Source organism: Dryobates pubescens, chromosome 3, assembly GCF_014839835.1.
Source record: "Dryobates pubescens isolate bDryPub1 chromosome 3, bDryPub1.pri, whole genome shotgun sequence".
NCBI lineage: Eukaryota > Metazoa > Chordata > Aves > Piciformes > Picidae > Dryobates > Dryobates pubescens.
The window spans coordinates 33,737,076-33,760,398 of NC_071614.1; the positions used below are offsets into that span (position 1 = coordinate 33,737,076).

Consider the following 23,323-nt stretch of genomic DNA (forward strand, 5'->3'; position numbering starts at 1 on the left):
GTCTGCACTCAGTCTTCCATCCCAAATACAAAGAGGTGAAGCATTCTCTGGGGAACTGTTACCTCTGACAGCCCATGGCCCAGGAAAATGGGAAAAGGGAAGTGGAATGTGGGGAGCAGGAGAAAGCATCAGTAACTGAGAGGGGAGCAGTAAGCTGAAGGAAAATATTTGGGAAGAGAAGAAGCAGGAGAGTGTAATACAAGTGTGCTTGTAGGGAGACTGAGGAGATTGCAGAGTGAAATGCAAAAGGGACAACAGTGTAAAGTGAGGCACTGGAGGAGTGCATCAGCAGGTGGAGATGTTCACATGCTGGAAAGGCACTACTTGGGGTAAATGTCAATTATCAGCATTTTTTCAGCTTGAAAAAATAACCTGAGAGGGAAATGAAACTGATTTTAATAATTTAATTATCCTCAGAATTTTTGCTTTCCTGTGCTCAGTTGCTTGATGTTCAAAATAAACAATGAAATCCATATTCCCATCTGCTAACTGCAGAGATACACACTGATAATGCCATGGAATGTGAAAAAATGAGGAACAGAGCAGGGCCACACCCTCTTGTAAATGCTTTTAAAAGTGTATGTAATATGAAAACTATGCCACCCCACAAAACAGACATCTTACTAAACTAACCATAAACTTTGAAGAATTATGGTTTCTCTACTTAAACTTTTCCAAAAAGAATTAAGTCAGATTAACATCAAAGTGCTGCTGGCTTCAAACACATCTTTGCTGAACTTCAGTTGTTTTGCCTGAAGAATTCTAGGTTTGCATTGCCTGCTGAAAATTTCAAAAGAAGTTCTCTGCATGCAGAAGAGAACAAAGAAAGAAATGTTTTATTTATCAGTACATCTGGGAAAAAAAAACACACTCAGCTACTGAATTCCCTTTATTCCTTGAAGGCATGGCTCTAGAGATAAAATTTTCATCTAGATATGTATATAAATAACCCTCTATCAGAACAAGCAGAATTTACAACTTTCTTAGAAAGCACAAAACACCAGGCCACAGGGCAGTAGAACCAGAGGTGTGTGGCTAGTCATCCCTTGGTGATAATTACATTCTGTAAGCAATTGCTATAAGGCTGGTAGGGTTGTGTGACATCTCAGCTTTACATGGATTGCTGCCTCTTCTCCAGGCACTTCTCAATATCATCCAACACTTGGACAGCTGCTTTTGGAATACGAGTCCCTGGACCAAACACGTTGGTAACACCAGCTTCATACAGGAAGTCATAATCCTGTTCAGAAAGAAATTGAAGATGTATAGTTAACAGTGCAACAGAAGACTGGTAACTGATTTATAGTTGAGGTGTGCTCTATCCTTTATTTTGGGCCTGAGAAAGATAAGCAACAAGTCTCAGAAAGAGGCAGCACAGCATCAAGAGAAGTGGGAAGAATGAGCTGCTTAGGAGGTAAAAAAAGAAATTTTAAAAAAAGGTCCATGGGAAAGGTTTTATTTGTTTATCATCAGACTAATGTCAGTCCTTGCAAAATATTCAAGTCACTGGACATGGCTCTGCCTAACCTAATCTAAATTTCATCTAAATTCAAATTTTGAAAACACTTTAAATAAGGGCTTGGACCAGATAACTGCTGGTGGTCTCTTGCAATCTAAGTTACTCTAATTTTAAGATTGTCCTGGAATTTCAAAAAGGCCTGGGAAGCAGTTCTGTAGCCTATTCTTATAGGATGTATTATGCCTTTTCCAGCCACAGGTTAGTGGCATCCCACTGAGAGACTGGACAGAACACAATTTCTTCCTTAAAAAAATACTATGAGTTTTGTTAGTTCAGTTTATAGGTCTGTCACTCCTGAGCACCTACCTCATGGCCTAGAAAACAAAGTGGTCTGGGAAAAGGGAGTATCAGGAGATTTATATGCAAAATCAGTTTCGGTTTCACTAGAAAGATGACCCTAAAGGTGGTTCACCCAGGCACACTGTGGATGGACAAATAACATTTTAATACAAAAGCACAGGTCTGACTGCAAGGAAATGCAACAAACTGCTCAAGGGTTTAGGGGGAAATAGTCAAGCTGGGGGAACGAGAGGCACCACTGTGGCCTGACAAAGGGGCACATGAGGAGAGACCAAACAGTGAATGAGATGTGGTACTATAGGTGCTGGGACCTGCTATGTGTCTTACTCACTATCTGTGCCACTTCTGAACTACTATTTGAAGTCATAAAGCCTCTTAAGACAGGGATTAGCCTTTATCAGTAATATGCAAGGTACTGGTTATTGGAAACAATAACACACAAAGAAAACTCCCTGAGGCTAGTCTTTTCAGGAAACAACTTTAAATTCCACCCACAAAACATAAGTTAAACCAGGGCATAGTGTACAGAAAAACAGATCAATGAGACCTGACAGAATTCTGTGAATAGCCTGTAGATCTGTATTGACCCTGGTGACTGTACACAGCACTCTTCAGCACTGTAAATCACCTCTGACTGAATATAGCAAATAGTTAAAACCAGCAGAGACAAACATAAAGCAGTCTCCTAGTCTTGATGGAAAGGATGTTGACTCGTACCTGAGGTGGGATGACACCTCCACAGATGACAAGAATGTCTGGCCGGTCAAGAGCATTGAGTTCTTTGATGAGTTCAGGCACCAGAGTTTTATGACCTGCTGCAAGGGTGCTCACACCAACACAGTGCACGTCTGCATCCACCGCCTGCTGGGCTACTTCTCGAGGTGTCTGCATAGAAACAGCATTGCGTGACAAATGATTGCCATTGCTGCAGCCTGGGTGCTGAAGCAGCATTAGGGGGAGAATGGATGCATTTGAAATACATTGGACACTGCTCAGTCATACCTGGAAGAGGGGACCTATGTCCACATCAAAGCCAATGTCTGCAAATCCTGTAGCAATAACTTTGGCTCCTCTGTCATGGCCATCTTGACCCATCTTTGCCACAAGTATACGAGGCCTGCGCCCCTCACGTTCCACAAACTTGTTAACTCTGATTGAAAATACATATTGTGTTGTTGTAAGCCTCCCAGACTCATTAGAAGTATTTACACAAATGAAAAAAGCACCTCCTTCAACTGTAGCACAATTTCTATACATCACATGAAAGGATCTTCTAAGTCATGGTTTGTAGTGCACACCATGTTAATATTCATACTATTTGATTACTGTTTCCTGTGTTTCTTAACCTCAACAATAAAATGCTTCCTAATACACTAAATACTGGATTCTCTGAGGGTTTAATGAGCTGAATTACAACTAACTAAACAGCAGTTTTTAGATTTTATGAATAATTATGGCAAATTATTTCAAAAGCATTTGCACAGTACACAGACTATAGAGCTAGGCCCTAGACATCATGCTGTGCATCATCATTCAATGAGGCACAAGTCTCTGAAGAAAAAGATTACCGTATCTCCCACTCATTTCAGTGCCTCCCTTCTTCTGGTTAGTGGAGGTTCAGATTTCTGTTGTATTAAAGTGATGGTGTAACCACAGCCTCAGAGGTTTGTCTGTCATCTTACTGCTCCCTATCAGCACCTACAATAGCAATTCAGTCTCTTTACCCAAGAGGACAGCAGCAAAGGATTTTGTTCAAATAAACTATGCAGCTGTAGGATGAAGCCACTGAGAAATACAGGCTGAAACACCTATACACGGGATTTCTTCTTTTGAAGACTGTGTAGTAGTAATATTTCCAGCAATTTGTATTTACAAAACCTGGTTTTGATCTGCCTGTAAGTTGTCCCTGCAAATACATTCTTACTCAGCATCACCTGTTTGAACAAAATCCTCAAATTATAACATCACCTCAGTGGGTTTCATTTGCAATGACATACAAATTCAATTAAGTATTCACTATTCACTTATTTATTCTCATTCTGCTTATTTGCTTACAGGCATGAGAGTGCGTCTGCAGGTCCTTGTTTTGTTCTGGGGATAAAATCAGATTTTGGAAATGTGTTTTTAGGGCTCAGTGAGTAGCACATGTATTGAATGGATTAAACGTGAGGCAATTGTTTGGCTTCCTTGGAAGCTGCTCTCACCTATTGATAGCATGAAGAATTTCATCACTCTCTCCAAATTCCTGGCGATAAGCTCCGCTCACCATGCGGTCACTGGCTTTATGCTCCCCAAACACTTTCTTCATTGCATCTGTTATTTCTCCAATGGTACACCTAAGATACAGAAAAGAAGTATTAATGCTATTAGGAGGCTTGTAAGAAAACAGAAGACAGAATCACTAGTAGTGGCCCAACCATTTGCTTTGTCCTGACAAATTAATTCATACTTATTTCCCCTTTGGTGCTACAACTCTGAACACCCATCTTACCCCACCACCATCCACTTGCAATGCTATTACTTTCTGTAATAGCATGGCAAACTATTACAGGAAATGAGATCAGATTTTTCTCAAGGGGGAATTTTTGGGGGCTCATGCTGCATGATCTTGCATTTGGACTCATACCAGAATTCAAATTGAAAGAAGAAAAAGGAAGAACACACTAAAAAGACTCATGCATAACATTTTAACTGGAATTGGTTTGCCTTTCTCTTGATGCTTATTATTTTAGTACCTATTTTTCTTCTCTACTCCTGACATACCTCCTTTACCCACTGAGATGCAGAGGTTTGGGATGCAAGTTACAAAGTAGATCTGCAGTCCTTTACTGCTTTTACAAGTAATATAAACAAGGACATCAAGGAGAAAGAAACTAGCAGTTTACTGGTCATTTTTTGGTACAGAACACATGAATCCCTGGTAAATCCAACACTACCCTCCTGTGACCTTTGCAGTTCAAACAGACACCGATGGCAGAATTATGGCAAGAAGTCTGTGGAAGAAAACGTATTCAAAATAAGGTTGTTAAGTGTTTAAAGGGAATGAAGAAATTTGAGGTATAGTAAAAAATAGGGCAGTACTCCATTAAGGAGTGAATCTATTTTGCTCATTTCTGGGGCATTTAATTAACTAAGGAACAGAAAGATGTGATCTATTCTAGAGATTTATGCTTACTTTGAAGCAGACATGAAGAGTCTTAAAAGCTTCTTAGGTGAAAAAAATAAATGTTCCACTGGAGTGTAAAGCATGCCTCACTGCTCTGCTCAAGAAAATCTTTTACATCTTTGCCTGGCTAAGTAAATTTTTTTCTCTTTCAGTCAAAAAACGTTTTCACACCAGTTTGTGGTGCAAGAAAGGATGAAGCAACAGACCATGATAATTTTGCCAATATCCATTTTCACATCTCAGGCACTTCTTAAGCTCCCTGACCTGAAGCAGCAGGGTGACAGGGAAACTTACATCCTGAAACTGGTAAGAGTCTGAGTTGTAAACAACACAGTGTGTATGAACAACACAATTTCATACAAGATTCTATGTGAAAAATTAAATTGCAGCCTTAAGAGAGACTATAAAATGTAATAGCCTATCTTACAATGACAAATTTCAGCCATCTTTTACTTCTACCTTGGAAAAAAAACCCCAACATTTACCACTACCAACCTCACTGATGCCATACCCAAGAAAAATTGAAAGATGAAGATGAACCATTGATGTTTAGACAGCAGTTGGATATTCACCACTATCCCCATACCTTGCACGTGCTGCTTCCACTGCAAGTGCAAGTAAGTTGCCTTCCCCAGTAGCAGCACATTGTGTTAAAGCATCAAGACATTGCTGGGCTGCTGCTTGATCTCTAGTGGCTTTCACCTGAAGTGGAGGAGAAACACATTAAGTTAAATCAAACTACAAGGTGAATTGGGGAGTCAAATGTGTAAGACTTTCTGATTTCACGTATTAATTCTGGAGGCATGTAGCTGTCAATTATCAATATATGCTATTTATTCCAGAAAGATTCTAAGTAAGAAGGTGTCTCTGAATTTAAAATGTGTGCAAGTCCATTAAATAACTTTAAACCAATTTAAACTACATTTCTAGTTATGAAAGTGGATGTTGATTGCTCGTTCCATAACCTGCCCTTTAATATCACCCAACAAGATGTGCCAAATAATCTGAGCAATTAAGTCATATTACCCACTTTTAGAGCAAAACCTTGCCTAGCTATTTTCTAACCTATTTTCAGAAAATGTGAAGTTGTCAATTTTGAAAGGTCAAGCATATTCACAAGACTGTCTAAAATACAATGATTAAAACCAAATGAATGTAACAAACCCATTTTTGTTTGCATTGTAATACCACGTTTCTTGGGAATTTCCATCAGCCTCTACTGAAGCTGAACAGAAATCCAACTTCTCCCCTAAAGAGTAAAGTACATTCTCAGAAATGTGAGGGTCAAGTTTCTGGCAGGCCACCTGTGGTGGTTCGAAAGGAAAGGCTCTGCTTTCCCTCCCCCACTGAGAAAGAGACCACGGCTAAACCCAGTCAGAGAAATGAGATTATATTTTACAAGGAAACAGATTAGATGTAACACAACAAATACAGGGATTTTACAATATATACAGGAATATACAGCAAATGAACTCAACCAGAAACCAGACCCCCCACAGAGGGGCTTCCCCCTGTGCCCCCTTCACCCCCCTACCTCCCTTCTCCCCCAAAAGAGGTAGAAGAAGAGACAAAAAGGGAGTTAGTACAGCAAGCGGAGGCCTATGCACAGGGAGTTAGTTCTTATCTTTTGGCAAGAAGCCCAGAAGCAGATCCAGCCGAGAGGGACAGTGAAGGAAGGAAGACTGAGAGAAAGTTCCCAACTCCCCTGGGTCCAATCTCTCCTCCCACAATCCTACCAATGAAATTCGTTTAGAATACCAAAATATTTTACAAACATTTAGCCAGTGTGCCCCTTTCTTAAAGGCACAGCGTCAAACGGTCACACCACCGTTCCTCAGCATTACTCAAACTCTATCTGCCGGTACAAGAATTTGCATTTTTTAAGAAGGTAATTCCCACCTTATTAATCTTCTCGATTTGCTTGCTACGGACTGAAGAATTATCGATAGTCAGAACTTCGACTGCCTCCTCTTTTTCTAGTTGATGCTTGTTTACGCCAACAATTACTTCAGACCCTATTTCCAGTGGAAACACCAGAAGCTCAGAATACATTTATAAACTACCGTGAAAAGACACACTATTAACAGGACATCAAACTGTTGAGCGATGTAATTCAGCACTCTGTGCATTACAACTATGTACATTTCAAATACGTCAAATTCATTCTTGGAGGAAGGAATTAAGTCTGTACTTTCCATACTTTATAATGAGAGATTATTAGAAGCATGAATATAAAACTCAGTGAACACTGGGCCAGAAAAAAGGGTTTGAAATAGAAAACTATTTCTCTTCCAAATGAATTTAGTAATGACTCAGTAATGTACACTTTCTCTTTTTAAGTTTACACAACTGAATCTTACAGAATTAAGCACAAGTGCTGGGCTTCTGCACTGCTCTGCATTCATTTTTCTGATTTAACCTAAAACTACTCCACGTGAATAAATATTTATCACATTGGAAAACTGTATTTTAGCTTTCAGCCAGTAGGGGCTTTACACCCATTTTTATTTGCAGTGCCTGGTAACATCACTACACTCTTCAAAGCAACACAAAGCAATTGATCTTGAAAGAAAACACAGAGTTTATTGACTATTCTTTATTCATCTTAATTAAAGACCTGTTTCAAATTCATCCTCCCAACAAAAAAGTCTATACAACTTTTTTCATGTCTGAATTACACCTAGTTTCTGTTCCTGGACTGCTACTGGAATGTAGATGACAGAACATGGAACAGAGCTATAAGCACACACGTATAACCATCTCCCTATATATTTACCCTGTATGTATGTATGCATATACATAAGATGTATTAAAAACAAAGAGCTGCACCATCTCCAAAGCTGAGGTGACTGCATTTATTCTCATCTACAGGAAAAATAGGCATTTCGTGAGAAAAACAGGAATTTGGCCAGGTATCTCCACCTGATGGTGTTGTGCTTTAATTCAGGAATCACAGTTGAAAGATTCTTAGAAGCTCAGTGAGTGAGGGCCCAAAATACTCCTTTAAACTAGTCTTTGTAGTGATTTGTCTATTCCAATCTCAAATATGTCAAACAAGACTGCATACTGGTACTGCACTTCATACATGCTGCTGACTCTTTCCAGAAGCTTTTGCTGACATAAAACTATGCCATTTTATCATTCACAATCTGCTATCCTAAACCTAGTAAAAAAAGACAAAAGTGTGTAAGGGTGCAGTTTTCCCTTTGTTCATCTCCCTGCTCCCTACCGGAGTCAATCCTGGCTTGTCTTCGAGCTGCACACTCTTCAATACGAAGTTTGGGAATCCCTTCAGCAACAGCTCTGGCCATTCCACCCATTTCTTCAATCTCCTCGATAAGCTGAGAAATGAAAAGGATTGAGAAAGTGAATAGTAGCAAGGTTCACAACCTGGGCTAGATGAAGATGTCCCTGCCCATGGTGCTGGAACTAGATGAACTTCCCTTCCAATCCAAAACATTGTATGATTCTATGAGTCTATATATCTTTATGCAGGATTGCCACCAGTAAGATCATTCCTGCACAGTACCCTTCACATGCAAGTAACAATTGGCAACTAAAACCATTATTAAATAAGTAATTCTGATCCAAAAGGAAAATATATCCTAAATTCTGCATAATACTCAAGTATGACCAGACAATTGTCTTGCTACATGCCTGGTTATAAAACTTTGCTTTCAACAACCCAAAGTTTTAAAGTCTTGAGCAGATCACAACAGGAATGAGTAGGCACAATAACTAACTAGGTTGGTTTGGTATTTGCAAAGTCCTGGCAGTCAGGTGAACTCCCTGGTGATTGGTGAAAGGGAAATCTTGCACCCATTATTTTAAAAAGGGTAAAAAGAAAGATACCTGGAACCTACTGACCTGTCAGCCTCAGTTCTGTGCCTAGAAAGATCATGGAACAGATCTCCTTGAAGCTATGCTAAGGCACATGGAGGGCAGAGAGGTGATTCAAGACAGCCAGCATGACTTCACTGAGGACAATGAGTGGGGACATTGAAGTAGATGACTTTAAAGGTCCCTTCCAACCCAGATTATTCTATGACCCTTTCTTCTGTTGAATTCTTTTTTCCTTACACATATAACAGAGATGCCAGTAAACTGGGAGTCTTCAGCATGCAAGGGAGTTTACAGGGCTTAGAGCCATGGTTTAATGGTGACTTGGCAGTGCTGGGTTCACGATTGGTCTTGATGATCTCAAGGGTCTCTCCTAACCAAAGTGATTCTATGATTGCTTGTTCCACAGTGGGGTATTTCTCTTTTGAATGTAGTCTAGTAGAAGGCTGAAGTTTCTCTTTCTCTAAATATATGCTGCATTTTTGTAAAGCTCATTTACAAAGAAATCACTGAAGCATAAGAAAATAATTCACTCAGAGACCATTTCTCAACATTTCTATAGCTAAAGTTTTCCCACAAAATACAAAATGCTACGCAAGCTGACCTTTAAAGCAGCCTCATAGACCTCATTAGTGAGGCACTCCATGAGGTAAGATCCCCCCCAGGGATCTGCCACTTTAGGAATACCCGACTCCTCTTGAATGATGATCTGCGTGTTCCGAGCAATGCGAGCACTCTTCACTGTAGGCAAGCCCAAGGCTTCGTCGTATGAATTGGTATGCAAGGACTGTGTACCCCCAAACACCGCGGCCATGGCCTCGATCGTAGTGCGGATGACATTGTTAAACGGATCCTGGAAGGAAAAGAGGACTTCTGGAGCTCAGCAGTTCTGCCATGTGGCTGAGGCAGATTAGTCACACATTTACTGCTGCAATGAAATGAAATGAATGCAAGATTCCCCACTGAACACCGCAAGCTAACAGGAACCAAATAAGAAAGCAGTCAGTAACAGCCATCCAATCCAACTGATGTATCACTTACCAATATCTCAGAAAAAGACATTAATCCATACAGAATGCCAAAATTATCAGTATATGAGTAAAGTGGTGACCATCTTTGAGGTCTCTTCCAGCCAGATATATTCTGTGATTCCGTGATAACAAAGCCAAGCCTAACTTACATTTAGTGGTGTTTCAGAGAATTAATGTATCCGATCTGGAGAGGAAGGAATGCTTGTGTAAAGTGCTTGACACTGTTCCACATGAAATCCTGGTTACTAAACTGGAAAAACATGGCCCAGAGGGGTGGACCCCTGGCTGGATAAGAAATTGGATGGATGGCCACAACTCTCTGAGTGTGGCACAATGTCCAAATGGAGACCAGTGACAAGTGGCATCCCTCAGGGGTCAGTATTAGGACCAGCATTGTTTAACATCTTGTTGGCAATACAGACAGTGGGTCAGTGGACTCTGAGGAATTTTGTGGACAGCACCAAGTTGGACAGGCTGGAGAGGTGGGCCCCAGTAAACCTCATGGAGTTCAACAAGGCCAAGTACAAGGTCCTCCACCTGGGTCAGGGCAATCCCAAGCACAAATAGAGGCTGGGCAAGGAGTGGCTTAAGAGCAGTCTCGAGGAGAAGGACTTGGGTGTGTGTCAGTTATGAGAAACTCAACATGAGATGGTAATGTGTGCTAGCAGCCCAGAAGGCCAACCATATCCTGGGCTGCAGGACAAGGGAGGTGGTTCTCCTCCCCTACTTTGCTCTCATGAGACTCCACCTAGAGTATTGCAATCAGTTGTGGTGCCCCCAGCATAAGAGGGACATCAAACTCCTGGAGCAGGTTCAGAGAAGAGCCATGAAGATAATCAGAGGTCTGGGGCACGTCCCCTATGGGGACAGGCTGAGAGTGCTGGGGCTGTTCAGCCTGAAAAAAAAAGGCTCTGGGGAGACCTTAGAGCAGACTTCCAGTACCTGAAAAGGGCCTACAAGAAAGCTGTGAAGGGACTTTTTACAAGGGCTTGTAGTGATAGAATGAGAAGGAATGGATTGAAGCTTGAGGAGGGCAGATTTAGACTGGATATTAGGAAGAGATTCTTGACAGTGAGGGTGCTGAGACACTGAAGCAGGTTGTCCAGGGGGGTCATGGAAGATCCCTTCCTGGAGGTGCTCAAGGCCAGGTTGGATGAGGCTTTGAGCAACCTGGTCTAGTGGAAGGTGTCCCTCCCAATGCCAAGAAGGTTGAACTAGATGATCTTTAAGGTCCTTCCCTACCCAAACCATTCTATGAATCTATGAACAGGTAGTCCCTCACAATAATTCTGCATTGGAGTCTATTTCTGGTTCAAGTATTTCATTTAAAGAATTACAGAAAAATATTATTTGGGTAAGCAAGAACATAAAACCTAATTTATGAGTATTATCTATCTAAAGGCCGACCAAAGGAAAATGTATTTGCCCTCTGAAACCTATAAAAAGCAAACAATTAAGCCAAACAACAAAGTTTAGACAGGAAAAAGGGGGTTATAATCCAGACAGAAATATATTTACACTGGTCAGTGCAAGAGGTTTAAAGGTGTTTGGTAATAATATTATTGCTCTCATACAATACTTTTAACTGGAAAACCTGCAAAGGCCACAGTTCAGAAAATTCCACTGTTTTAGTCTTATTGTACTCCTGTAAGGTAAGAAAACACAACAATTGCTTTGAAGAAAAATGAAAGAAAGAATAAAACCATGGCATAGAAGTCCAGTAACGATGGTTGCAATCACAAGCTAAAAATAACTCATGCTGTGTGACTTTGAGAAGCAGGCCTTAGCATAAGAGCTGGAACCCAGCTCTGACCTCACTTGGGAAACTACATGCAGTCTAATGATTTACTTTCATGTGATACAACTCTACAGGAAGAGCAGATAGTGCACCTAGTCTCAAAAGAGCAGACAAGCTGTAATCATTATTTCTCTTTTCAGCAGTGAGAGTTAGAGGCATGAATGACTTCCTCAGTCATTCAAGCCAGTGATCCTTAGAAAAAGGTGCCTCTATGTCCTCATTCAGCTGCATTTTGAAATGATAACTTAAAGGACAAATATAAGAAAGAGTTTAATCCTCCGAGTTCTGAATTATTATAAGCACCTCTCTGCAATTCTCATTCTATTTAGAGCATTTGGATACTACTCTCAATTCAGTATCCATTAGACTGGGAGCACTCATGCTTAAGACAATTATTTCAGAATGAAAATTAAGCCAGACAATTAAAACTTAGGCAATGAGACTCTGCCTATCACCATACTGGAATCCTTTTGTGAACACAGTCACAAGTCTTTAGTTTCTGCCCTTTAACCTGAGCACTACAGGGCAGCCCTGAATGCTGAGGTTATTTTGTCAGCAATCATTCTGAGAAGCAATGCTGGTAGCACTCAACAAGACTTCATCTAAGCAAAAAGATGCATCCAATGCAGGTGTGTGCATTTGTCAGACTGAGAGTAACACAGGTTGTTTTCTTCAGAAGGTTGCATCTTTATGAGTAAAACCAGCAGTCCCCTTTAAGACCTACACCATGAGTACATATTTAAATGAGGAAGTTGGCAAGAGTGCAATTTCTAACCTGCTCAGTGAGGGACCAGCCTGAAGTCTGACAATGAGCTCTCAGTAGAAGAGATTTGGGATCCTTGGGCTTGAACATTTTCTCTATCAGGTGAGCCCACAGTCGCCGCCCAGCTCTCATCTTAGCTATTTCCATATAGAAGTTCATGCCAATTCCCCAGAAAAAGGAAAGCCTGTAAAAAGAGCACATGAACATGATAAAACATTAAACTGTTCTAATAACTCTTTCAGTAAAGGAGAAGTCCTATAGCATGGTTCTGATTAATTTACTTTTAGAGATATAAGACAGACGTAAGATGATGCAAAGGTCTTTTCCAGGCTGAAAAAACCCAAGTCCCTCAGCTGCTCTTTAGAAGACTTGAGCTCTATACCCTTCACCATCTTTGATGCCCTTTTCTGGATGTGTTCCAGAATATCAATGACCTTCTTGGAGTGAGAAGCCCAAAACTGAGGAAAGTATTTGAGCCTCACCAGTGCTGAGTAGAGGGGGACCTGCTGGTCACACTATTGCTGATACAGGCCAGAAAGCTGTTTGCCTTCTTGACTGCCTGGGTATACTTCTGGCTCATATTCATCCAGCTGTGAACTGACACCCCCAGGTCCTTTTCTACTGAGCAGCTTTCCAGACACTCTTCCCTAGGCCCAAGGCATGGGGTTGTTGTTTTTGTAACACTGACACTGTGTAACAAAGCCCAAACCGAACCTATCTGCAATGTGAGCGTTGCCAATATTGCTTTTATGTGTAAAAATACTGAATTTGATATCAAATGCTGGGGGTTTTACCAAAACTGAGTTTTGTACTTGCAAATTTCATTAGCTTACCTTGGTGCAAATTCATCAATGGTAAGGCCAGCTTTAAGTCCAGTTCTGCAATATTCCAAGCCATCTGCTATAGTATAAGCTAATTCCAGGATGGTGTCAGCTCCTGCCTCTTGCATATGGTACCCACTGATTGAAATGGAGTTAAATTTTGGCATATGCTGCAAAAATAAAAGACAACTGAGTATGACAGCAGAAAGGAAATCAGGTAATTGTTCTAGCAATGAATAATCCATTCTTTGCAGACTGCGAATACAACCCCTCTCTACTAGTGTTTGCAGATATTCAACTCACATACTTTAACCTTCTTGCACTATTCACTCTGTTTATACTGTCACCTACCATGGAAAGTATCCTTCTCAATTACAGGCCATGTGCTATCTCTCCAAGGAAAACACAACTAAGGAAACAACTGGTAGTGCTGAACTTCCAGTCATAAGTTCAGTACTTCACTCCTTTCATTACCTCCTTCTCATGCTTAATTTTGTAGCAGAAACCTTCAAGGTTTCTTACCTCTTCACTTCTGCTTACAGCTCTATAATGCTTCTTCCTTTCTATGCAAAGAACAGTCTTGTCTGTTCCTTGTCTCCAAGCACCCTGCCTTCCTTACAAGCTTAGGCTCACCTTAATTTGACTTTGATTTGGACTGACTTAAAAATCTTACAGTTCATGCTGTAAGTGACTTGGGATCTTAACTTCTCCTCTTGGCCCTTTCCACAATCATAACATTCTTCACTATGACAGGTCTTCCCATCTGATACTTTGCTCTCCAAACTGCCTCACAAAGAGTTAACTAGATGTAATAACAGAAGTAAATATATTTACACAATGAATACCTTGGAAGTATACTGGAAAATGTCAGCAATAACCCGCATCGATGGTTCTGGGGGGAAAATGTATGTATTTCGGACCATGAACTCCTTCAGGATGTCATTTTGGATTGTCCCCGTCAGCTTGGCCTGAGGCACTCCCTGTTCTTCGCCAGTTACAATGAATGTTGCTAACACAGGAATCACTGCCCCATTCATTGTCATAGAAACTGACATTTTCTCTAATGGAATTCCATCAAAAAGGATTTTGGTGTCTTCAACTGTGTCAATGGCAACACCAGCCATTCCAACATCTCCTCGAACTCGTGGATTGTCTGAATCATAACCACGGTGGGTGGCTAAATCAAAAGCGACAGATAATCCCTGCTGCCCAGCTGAATGAAAAAGAAAACAAAACCAAACAAGAAACAACAAAGAGATTCAGAAGTGTTGAGCAGACTCACATTAGAACTCCATCTGTATTTAGTAATTTTATTTTACATGATCCAGGCTTGGATGACAAACACATTTTTCATGCTAAACACTGTTCCCTCCTCAAACTTCTCAAAGGTCTTTCTGCTTTAAATTTTAACTGAGGGGGAAAAAAACCCCCAAAACATAGTCCTTCCAGCTCAGCCACATGCCTAACAATTTACTGAATAACAGCTTAGCCCTAAGTTATAAATGTACATAGACAGTGTCAGGACTTATACACTTAAATTCTATTTAGCTTAGCTGGAAACAAGAGTGTGATAAACTACATCACATGACCTTACTTTTATCACAGATTAAATACACACACAGATTGTTACCCTGGCCCTAATGACATACGCTGTTTACTTGCAAATCTGCAAGAGAAAATTATTCATATAAAGCAGGGACTGGGACAGCTGGAACTCTTGGCAGACCTTTTGCTGCAAACTGAAAGCAGTACCCTCAACTCCATTACCCCCAGGCATTCTCTCTCTGACCAGCACTGCTGTTCCTGAAGTAATTCTCTACTGCATTTGCAAATCTGCTTCTCAACATCAGCAGCCCCTTTATCATTCAATTTACCATTGATACAGACATGCAGCACAACTTGGAAGATCTTACAGAAACCAAAACTCACAAAGTGGAATAGTCACATTTGCCATGTAATTCATGATATGAATGCTCCCTGTTGCTTTGCCACACAATGCTGTTTCCCTATTCAGCTGTCTTACCTTTAATGTTGTCCTTGTAGAACTTATTGCTCTCCTCTACTGTACTGAAGCCAGCATACTGGCGGATGGTCCATGGCCTGTATGTGTACATGGTTGGGTAGGGTCCTCGAGTGTAAGGTTTCACCCCTGGCAGCTCCTCAGGGAGGTCTTCCGTGTCCCTTTTGGAGTATAAGGGCTTGATGTCGATCCCTTCTGGGGTGTGCCAAATTAAATCCTTTGGATTCTTGCCTTTCAGCTGCTTTGTGGCAAGGGCAGCCCACTCAGGGTGCAGTGGCTGCCTGTGTAGCGAACGCCACGCGAGCTGCCAGGCTGGAAGTTGTGCCAGGCATGTGCAGTGGTGGGGCCGCAGGCACAGGAAAACATCCTTGGCTCTTAGCATGTCTGCCCGGCTGGGGTACACCTATACTGAAAGAGGATCAATTCAGATCAGGTATTAGGAAGAAATTCTTTACTGCAAGGGTAGTAAGACACTAGAACAGGTTGCCGAGAAACAGACTGTGGTTGTTCTGTCCCTGGAAGTTTTCAAGGCCAAGCTGGACAGGGCTTTGAGCAACCCGGTCTAGTGCAAGGTATTTCTGCTCATTGCAGGGAAGCTGGAACTAGATGATCTTTAAAGTCTCTTCCAACCCAAGGCATCCTATGATTCTGTGATATGATATATTCTGATGAGCAGAGGAGCACCAGAGAAGCACTCAGTTCCCTGCAGTGACGTGATCCCGCAGCTAGTACGGAAGGCAATCTCTGCCTCCATTACTACACGGGTCTCAACGCGATCCTCCAGCACCATACCCTCCAAGGAACCGCAAAGCTGCCCTGTCACCCTCCTCCGCACCTCTGCCCCCCACCTCTCCCACCACAGCAGCCACAGCGCCCTGGCCTGGCAGCCCCACACTGACCTGACAAGCTCCGCTGTGGGCAGCGCCGAGCCCCCAGCAGCTCCAACTGCCACAGCCCTCCCCGAACACGCCCCCTGGGCGGCCAATAGGGACGAGAGCCCGGTACAGGGGCTGCCTGGGGACGTCGCGGGCCTGACCGCCTGAGAAACGGGGGCCGAGGGCGGGCTGTGCGTTCACGGAAGCCTTGCTCCCGACCGTTCCCCCTATCCCGTTCCCCCGATACCTCTGTCAACCCTCCGCTAGCACGCTCACCCCGCTTGGCACCGAGCATGCGCACAGAGCCGCCTCGGGCGGGACCGGAACCGAGCATACGCAGAGCCGCCTCGGGTGGGACCAGCAGCACGCAGGCGCGCCGCCGCGCGGGGGAATTCGTCTGCTAACGGCTCGGGGTCTATCGCGGAACGGGCGGCAGCGCGAAAAGGCGAGTCTCGGAGCGGGATGAACTGTCGGGAGGGCTTGTGCAAGTTCCCGTAGTGTTACTTGTCAGCGACTGGCAAAAGGAGTCCGGGGGTGCTGGCGGTACGGGGACTACAACTACAACTCCTAGCATATATGTCGCTGGCTGTGGTGGGCCGCGTTGCATGCGGGGAGATGTAATCCGCTCAGGTTTGCTTCGAGGGCTGTCTCGTAGTCAGTAGTTATTGCATCGAGGGCAGACTTTGGGCTTGTTTACTCCGTGTCGGTCCTGATTGTCGCCTGGCGAGCAGTGCTGAGACATTTCCGTGAGGACGAAGTGGCCTGGACGGATGAATGAAAAGCTGCAATGCAGAGTCACAGAATAGTGGGGGTTGGAAGGGGCGACCGGGGACCAATCAAGTCTAACACCCCTGCTCAAGTAGGTTCAGATACAGGAGGTGTCCATCTAGAGGAGGTTGTACAGGATGTCGTCCAGGCAGGTTTACAATCTCTATAGGATAGACTCTGCAACCTCACTGGGCAGCCTGGTTCGATGCTCTGTCACCCTTAAAGGAAAGAAGCTTTTCCTCATGTTCAAATGTTCCATTTTGTGCCTTTTGTCCTGTGTCCTCTGGCCCCAACCTTTTGGCACACACCCTTTAGATACTGGTAAGCAATGATAAGATTGCCTCTCAGTTTTCTCCAGAATAAGTAGCCCCAGGTCCTTCAACCTCTCCTTGTAAAAGGGATGCTCCAGTCTCCTCATCATCTTTGTAGCCCTCCATTGGACTCTCTTCAGTAGTTCCTCGTCTCTCTTGAAATGGGGAGCCCAGAACTAGGCACAATACTCCAGGTGTGACCTCAGTAGGGCAGAGTAGAGGGGAAAGTAGAACCTCCTTCGACCTGCTGTCTGCACTTAATGCACCCCAGGATACTGCTGACCTTCTCAACCCCAAGGGCACGTTACTGGTTCATGGTTAAGCTTAACTTACTGTCTATGATACATCTGAATTGTTGTGATTAGCAAAGAGAAAAGTTAGTGGGGTGTAATGATTGCTGTCTTCTGTGTGACTTCTTTGTTTTCCTCCATCTCTGTAGTGAGCAAGAAAAGAAGCTGTAGGTTTAAACAACAGCAAGGATCATTGTGGTTGGGTGCTAGGCTAAAAGGTACTCATAACAGGATAACTGCACTAAACTGCATTAGAAAGATAAAGACGTTTTATTGTCAAGGCATTTAAGAACACTGCTGCTCTTTGCCATACAGATGTGTTGGATGTTAAGTTTAGAAAGAGAAGTGGAACATGGAAAGACTTGTCTGAAAGGAAAAGGGAGATGTTTTATCAGTGGTCCGGCACTTGAGTGACTATTTGCGATTTAGGCTTTAGGTTAGCAAATGCTCAAACATTTGGTCTCATTTAGCACTGAATATGTCTGTCATCTTGGTTATTAATGTGTGGTTTGTACTGTATGGGTTATAACTGTTGGATTTTAATTTTTTGTTTCTTCTTGTTCCATTTGTTTGCAGATAATGAAACACCACTATGCATCTTCCAGTAAAATGCAGAAGACCACTGGTAGGGCATCAGCAAAAAAAACACTTAAGTCACAAAATCAACAAAGGTCTTACAACATAAAAAAGAGAACAGATGGAGATGGAGGAAAACAAGATCAAAAAAGAAAGGTAGTTGTTATTTTGTATCAAAGAAATTAGAAAAGTAACCAAAGGACAGAAAACAAAACAAACACAAACTCAAAAAAACCCCAAAAAAACCAAACCCCACAAACAAACAAAAAGGCATTTTTGTCTAGTCTTTACTGGTGTTTATAGAGAATATTTCATTAACTAAACATAGTCCTCTTGAGGAAATGTCCAATGTGAACAGCTCTTTTGAGACCAGCTGCCTTAGTTGCTCCCTGTTTTCCTGAGATTCTTGTTGCATGCTGCTGTGTCTGTGACAACTAGAGGGAAGCATTGTCTGATCACTGATAAAGGAACAAGATGGCTGTGCAGCTTTTGAGGAGCTGCATAGCAGCTGTTTGAACAGAGTGATGCAGTCAGAATTCATTCAGCTCAGGTGATGTTTATTCAGTTCTGGAAAATATTCTCTATATGTCTCACACTGGCCAATGCAGTTTTCTATTGGAGAAAGCTTGCTTGACCACTGAGCTTATGAACAGCATGATCTCATGGTGTGTCTGGATAGCCAAACATTTCATATTTCATGACATCATACTTGGAATAGGAGGAATGAAAAGGGGTGAATTGCTTCCCTTAGTATGTTTGAGATAAATATCTGGTTTGTACTTCAAAAAGGGTTTTTTTCTGTGGTCAGCATCAATAGACCTCTGTCAAGCACTAACATGCTTTCACAGCCTTTTTCCAGAGAGTTGTTAGTAGTAGATGAAAATGTTTCAAAATTACCACATTTGCTGTAAATTTTCCCCTTTGGCAGGTCACTCAGACAGTCAAGAGGAAAGCTACAGAACATGAGGACTCGTCCCCTGCAAGTAGGATTGTATTCTTTCCTTAGGTTTGTCTTGTGCAAATTCAGTGTTTCGGTAAAACACTGAAAGTGAAGGTAGTAACTGCTATGTTGATGATAGATCTCTGAGGTGTCACTGAAATAATTTTCAAATAAGTAAGTTTCTTTCTCAACAGTAGCAGTGATTATTTACAGCACAGTCTTAGCCAGTGTGTGTTGTACGTGCATGTAGTAATCACGTGCTTTTCATTTGCACGTAGTGTTCTTCTCTTGTATCATAAGCACCCAGAACATTTTAACTTTCTCTTCACAGGTTATTGTCTTCTCTATTAACCTTCTGTGCTAAGTCTCCTGTGTCCTGTATTGAACATACACGTGAGATGAGGCCCTTCCTGTGTTGCATTTCTCACTTACATATATTCCTGCTCCTTTTTTTGTTTCTATTTCATGGTGCGTTTTCTCACTTTTATTGCCAGTGATTTGGGGCAAGTACCTGTTTAGAATGAAACTGCTGTAAGAAAGTACCTTTTTGTATTTTGTGCTTTTTAAACAACTAGTGACTTGTAAATATTAAGTACCACCTAACATGGATAGATTTGACCTGATAGTTTCATGGCATGTAAAAAATTGTTTCACCTTTGTCTATGATCTGACTGAATTAAGTCACAGAGCTGTCTACCCAGGTGTGACAAATCGTATCTTTTAATTTTTTCCTTTGTGTTAACAGGAGAAAAGGGTTCTTCAAAAAAGGTGAAGATAACCAATGCTAAAATAGCATCTTGGCAGACTTTCTCTGAGAGCAGTAGGCAATTTCTGGCAACTGTAATGGATGCAGCAATACTGTAAGTGCCAAATATCCTGGTGCTTTTTCTTTGTTTTGACAAGAAATAAAGTAAAAATCATAACGTTGCTTGAACTGGAAAAGCTTTGGAGCTTTTTCTGAGCAATATCTTTGGCCATATAACTATCTGAAGCCCCAATTTTTTAGCTAGAAAATTTCTGACAGTGTTTACTTCTCTTGATGAGTACTTTACTTGCAGGCTTTGTGATGAAAATTCTGCCTTTATTTTCTTTCCAGATCTGTTTTGTGCCAACAAAGGAATAGCAAAGGTGATGTTCAGAAGCACCTCAATTTACTTAAAGAAAGGTAAGAAATTAGGATTTAAAAAGAGAGAGAGAGAGAAGGAATTTAGTTTACCTAGTTGTTTTGTACTGTGCTTATGGAATTTACATTTAGGAAGTCTCAAAAGGGAAAGTTTCTCCAAAATCAAGGAGAGAATTGTCTTGATGGTACATTTGACTGAAGTGGACAAGCAAAACTTGTCAAAGGACCCACTTTAACTACTTCCATATGAGTAACAGAACCTAGGTGGTACTCTGAAGAGCTCCTTGAATCCTTGTACGCTTCTTTTTAAATGTGTGGTCAGCTTGTTACCGCTTCGTGATAGTGACAGGAGCTGTTATATCTATATTTTCTTAACGCTAGTTCATTTTCTGACTGTTGAAGTTGCGTCAAAGAGAATTGAAATTTTGCGTTGGAGCATAACTTGCAGCCTTTTTATGTCATGATGGGAGTAATTAGGTCTGCCTGTCAGTATGCCAGCCTTTTATCAGCGTAGAGACTGAGCCTGTATGTTGCTTTCTTTGTTCTTGCAGTACCTCAAGATTCAAACATGAGGAGTTAGTTTGTCATAAATGGTTTTTGGGGGGCTTTTTTTAGTAATTTTGCATTTGTGATGTATTTGATTTCTGAGTTGCCAAACCTCCTGCAGTCTCATCTGAGATGCGTGGAAGTTGTGGCACTTCGGTGTATCTGACAGATTCACCTTGGAAGAATTTGAGTCTTCCTCAGAATTAGAAGGACCTTTGAGGGCAAGATAAAACTCTTCCTCTGCCATAAAACTATTTAAACTATTTATCACATTTGACAAAAAGCATTTACAGATTTTGCTAAAGTGACCTTTCTTTGGAAGCAATTAAAAATGCTGCTTTTAGAACTTAGTTTTGCTTTGAAAAGCAGAAAGGTCAGAACTGGGAAAGTATTAGTTAATGTACAGTCAGGGAGTGTACAGGCCAGTGGGATAGAGACCACACAAAATCAGTGTAATAGCAAAGGCCAGAATGCTGGGATTTGATGTTTCTGGCTCCTTCGCTAGATGTCTGTTCCACATGATTTTGCAAAACAATTTGAGACAGCTTTTCTTCCTCTGCATCCTTTTACTTCACTGGTAGAAACTGAGCTACACTGAGTTCAGTTTTTCTCTGGAGAAGTAATTGGTCAGTTTTCTTTTTATTTTGCAAAGACCTCCAAACAAGTCATGCTTTCCTTTTTCTATAATAAAGGGTGCTGAGATTTTTCAGGACTGTAAAGGTGCCTCCAGGGAAGCTGGGCAATCTGAAGAAAGTCCCAAGCCTTCAGATGTCAGAGAAACAAATGCTTGAGACAAATGAAGAGACTCTGGCAAAACTGCAGGTATGGAAGGCAAGGGAGGGAAGAAAATCTCTTACCTGTCATGCTGCTGCTGCTGAGCGTTTTGTGGTGGACTGCTGGCTGTCCCTGTGCTGTTGTGGAGGAGTTGTTCTCTGTTCAGTGTTGTCACCCACCTTCACTACAAGCCACTGTATCACCTGTTTGGATGACTTTGCAGTGACTCAGCTGATGCTGATTCTCACTATCTTATGTAGGAATGACTCACCATCTCTAAAGTAAATTTTGTTCTTGTTTTGTCTACTTGGTCTTAGGAAGAAATAAATGAAGCTCAGCAATCAGCAGAACACATTGAAGAAACTACAAAGCAACTGCGATACAAAATCCAAGTGCTCCAGAACCAGTTAGAAGATGATGAAAAAAAGGCCAGAGAGGTATTTCCAATGGATGTTGCTGCATGATTGACTTCTGGGGTCATCCCCATACAAGCAGTTTCTGCAGAGAGTATCATATAGAGAAAGCCTTACTTGCCTTTGTGAATGTATCATTTCAATCTTTCCAACTTCAGTAGCAAGATTAAGAAGCTTAGTTTTCAGAAGCTGGGTAATAACAGCCAGTTTATTTTCCTTTAATTCTCCAATTTATTACTTGTGTACCTGATGTTTCATTTTAGATTATCTTTGCTTTTTCTAGGTATTGCAGGAAAATGGCAGTGGAGCTCTCCACCTTCCGGAACTCCCCAAGCGCAGTTTGCAGGCACCCACTTTGCAGGTGAGCATGGAATATCTTTTCAGACACTTTGGCTATGAGAAGGAAGGCAACAGAATATTCTTTCATCATTTAAGCTCTGCCAGAGAGGCCACTTCTGAAAAAAAAACCATTTATTTATTTATTTAAAATATATGCTTCTGCTTTTAACACCAGAACAAAACTTCACTAAGGGATTTCAGATCTTTTCCTAGGAATTCTGTGGTCCTGTGGAACCTGTAATAATTTCTGAAATATCTCCCTGTAGCTGATGGAAGGAAGACTGTCATCTTCTGGGTCTTTGAATCATTTTTTGTTTGTTTTTTTGTTTGTTTGTTTTGGCTGTGTTTAGATAAAACCAGACTGCATGAAAGTGAGATTTCTGTTGGACTCAATGAAAGCTGTTTTTATTTGTTCTTTAGAAAGAAATTCTGAAGATAAAAGATCAGGAAGGTCTCTTAAAGGATATGAACACTATTCAGCAGTCAGCTGACCTGAAGAGCATGTTAAATCTCATTGAGAAGATCTATGAGAAAGTGGACTTCCTTTGAGAAATCAGAATATATGGAATCTCCTTTGAAAAATAAAACCTAGGCCAGGACTCTATGAGTGAAGAGCAGCAGGATGCTGAACATGGGAACAGTGTTTTCTTCCTAATGGCTTTACTGTTGTGACTTCTGAATTTATGTTAAAGCATTTTGCATAGATAGTGGTATACAAATCTGTAGCTGCATTCTGGGACTCCAGTGATTTAAGTGAGTAGTCAAGGATTTTGGGGGATTTTTTGGACCTATGATAACTTCTGGTATGATCTATGCTGGTTTAGGAGAAGGGAGGGAAAAGCATCCTGGGTTTATTTGGGCATTTTTATAAAATAAAGGTAACCTATTCCATTATATTTAACTTTGCTGTCACATCTGTAAATTGGTGAAGGCAGTACCCCTTACCAAAGTAACTTGCTTGGGAGTTAAATTCCCTTTAAACCTGAAACTTCTTGTAAAATAGGATTATCTACTGCTCAGGTGTTCAATTTTCTTACCATCACTTAACAAAAAGCCTCTCTGGCAGGAAATTGAGTAATTGAATATTTAATTGAGTAATTTTAATCATAA

General features: G+C 41.5%; 2 protein-coding genes across 2 annotated transcripts; one reads left to right on the forward strand and one right to left on the reverse strand.

Annotated features, from left to right (window-relative positions):
- Positions 1-388: 388 nt before the first annotated feature.
- On the reverse strand, positions 389-16,357 carry MMUT (methylmalonyl-CoA mutase). The gene is made up of 13 exons (XM_054179934.1): positions 16,158-16,357; positions 15,262-15,661; positions 14,084-14,451; positions 13,251-13,408; positions 12,430-12,601; positions 9,430-9,678; positions 8,215-8,326; positions 6,885-7,000; positions 5,572-5,687; positions 4,024-4,155; positions 2,822-2,969; positions 2,537-2,704; positions 389-1,240 (listed from the first exon to the last, which is right to left on the reverse strand). The coding sequence occupies exons 2-13, from the start codon at positions 15,638-15,640 to the stop codon at positions 1,112-1,114; spliced, it is 2,247 nt and encodes a 748-aa protein (XP_054035909.1). The 5' UTR covers positions 15,641-15,661; positions 16,158-16,357; the 3' UTR covers positions 389-1,111.
- Positions 16,358-16,492: 135 nt separating this feature from the next.
- CENPQ (centromere protein Q) lies at positions 16,493-23,006 on the forward strand. Its single transcript, XM_054178583.1, has 9 exons — positions 16,493-16,578; positions 18,079-18,234; positions 19,007-19,061; positions 19,764-19,878; positions 20,115-20,183; positions 21,380-21,509; positions 21,779-21,898; positions 22,158-22,235; positions 22,634-23,006. The coding sequence occupies exons 2-9, from the start codon at positions 18,082-18,084 to the stop codon at positions 22,760-22,762; spliced, it is 849 nt and encodes a 282-aa protein (XP_054034558.1). The 5' UTR covers positions 16,493-16,578; positions 18,079-18,081; the 3' UTR covers positions 22,763-23,006.
- Positions 23,007-23,323: the final 317 nt, after the last annotated feature.

What these genes read in the sequence shown, in the direction of transcription:
- MMUT (XM_054179934.1), bottom strand. Translation starts at nt 15,640, where the DNA reads ATGCTAAGAGCCAAGGATGTTTTCCTGTGCCTGCGGCCCCACCACTGC. An exon ending in TTTTCCAGTATACTTCCAAG is followed by an intron (nt 13,409 to 14,083) that starts GTATTCATTGTG and finishes TTATTTTTGCAG; the next exon opens with CATATGCCAAAATTTAACTC. An exon ending in GCTGGTCCCTCACTGAGCAG is followed by an intron (nt 9,679 to 12,429) that starts GTTAGAAATTGC and finishes TTTTCCTTCCAG; the next exon opens with GATCCGTTTAACAATGTCAT.
- CENPQ (XM_054178583.1), top strand. Translation starts at nt 18,082, where the DNA reads ATGAAACACCACTATGCATCTTCCAGTAAAATGCAGAAGACCACTGGT. An exon ending in TGAGGACTCGTCCCCTGCAA is followed by an intron (nt 19,062 to 19,763) that starts GTAGGATTGTAT and finishes TTGTGTTAACAG; the next exon opens with GAGAAAAGGGTTCTTCAAAA. An exon ending in AGACTCTGGCAAAACTGCAG is followed by an intron (nt 21,510 to 21,778) that starts GTATGGAAGGCA and finishes ACTTGGTCTTAG; the next exon opens with GAAGAAATAAATGAAGCTCA.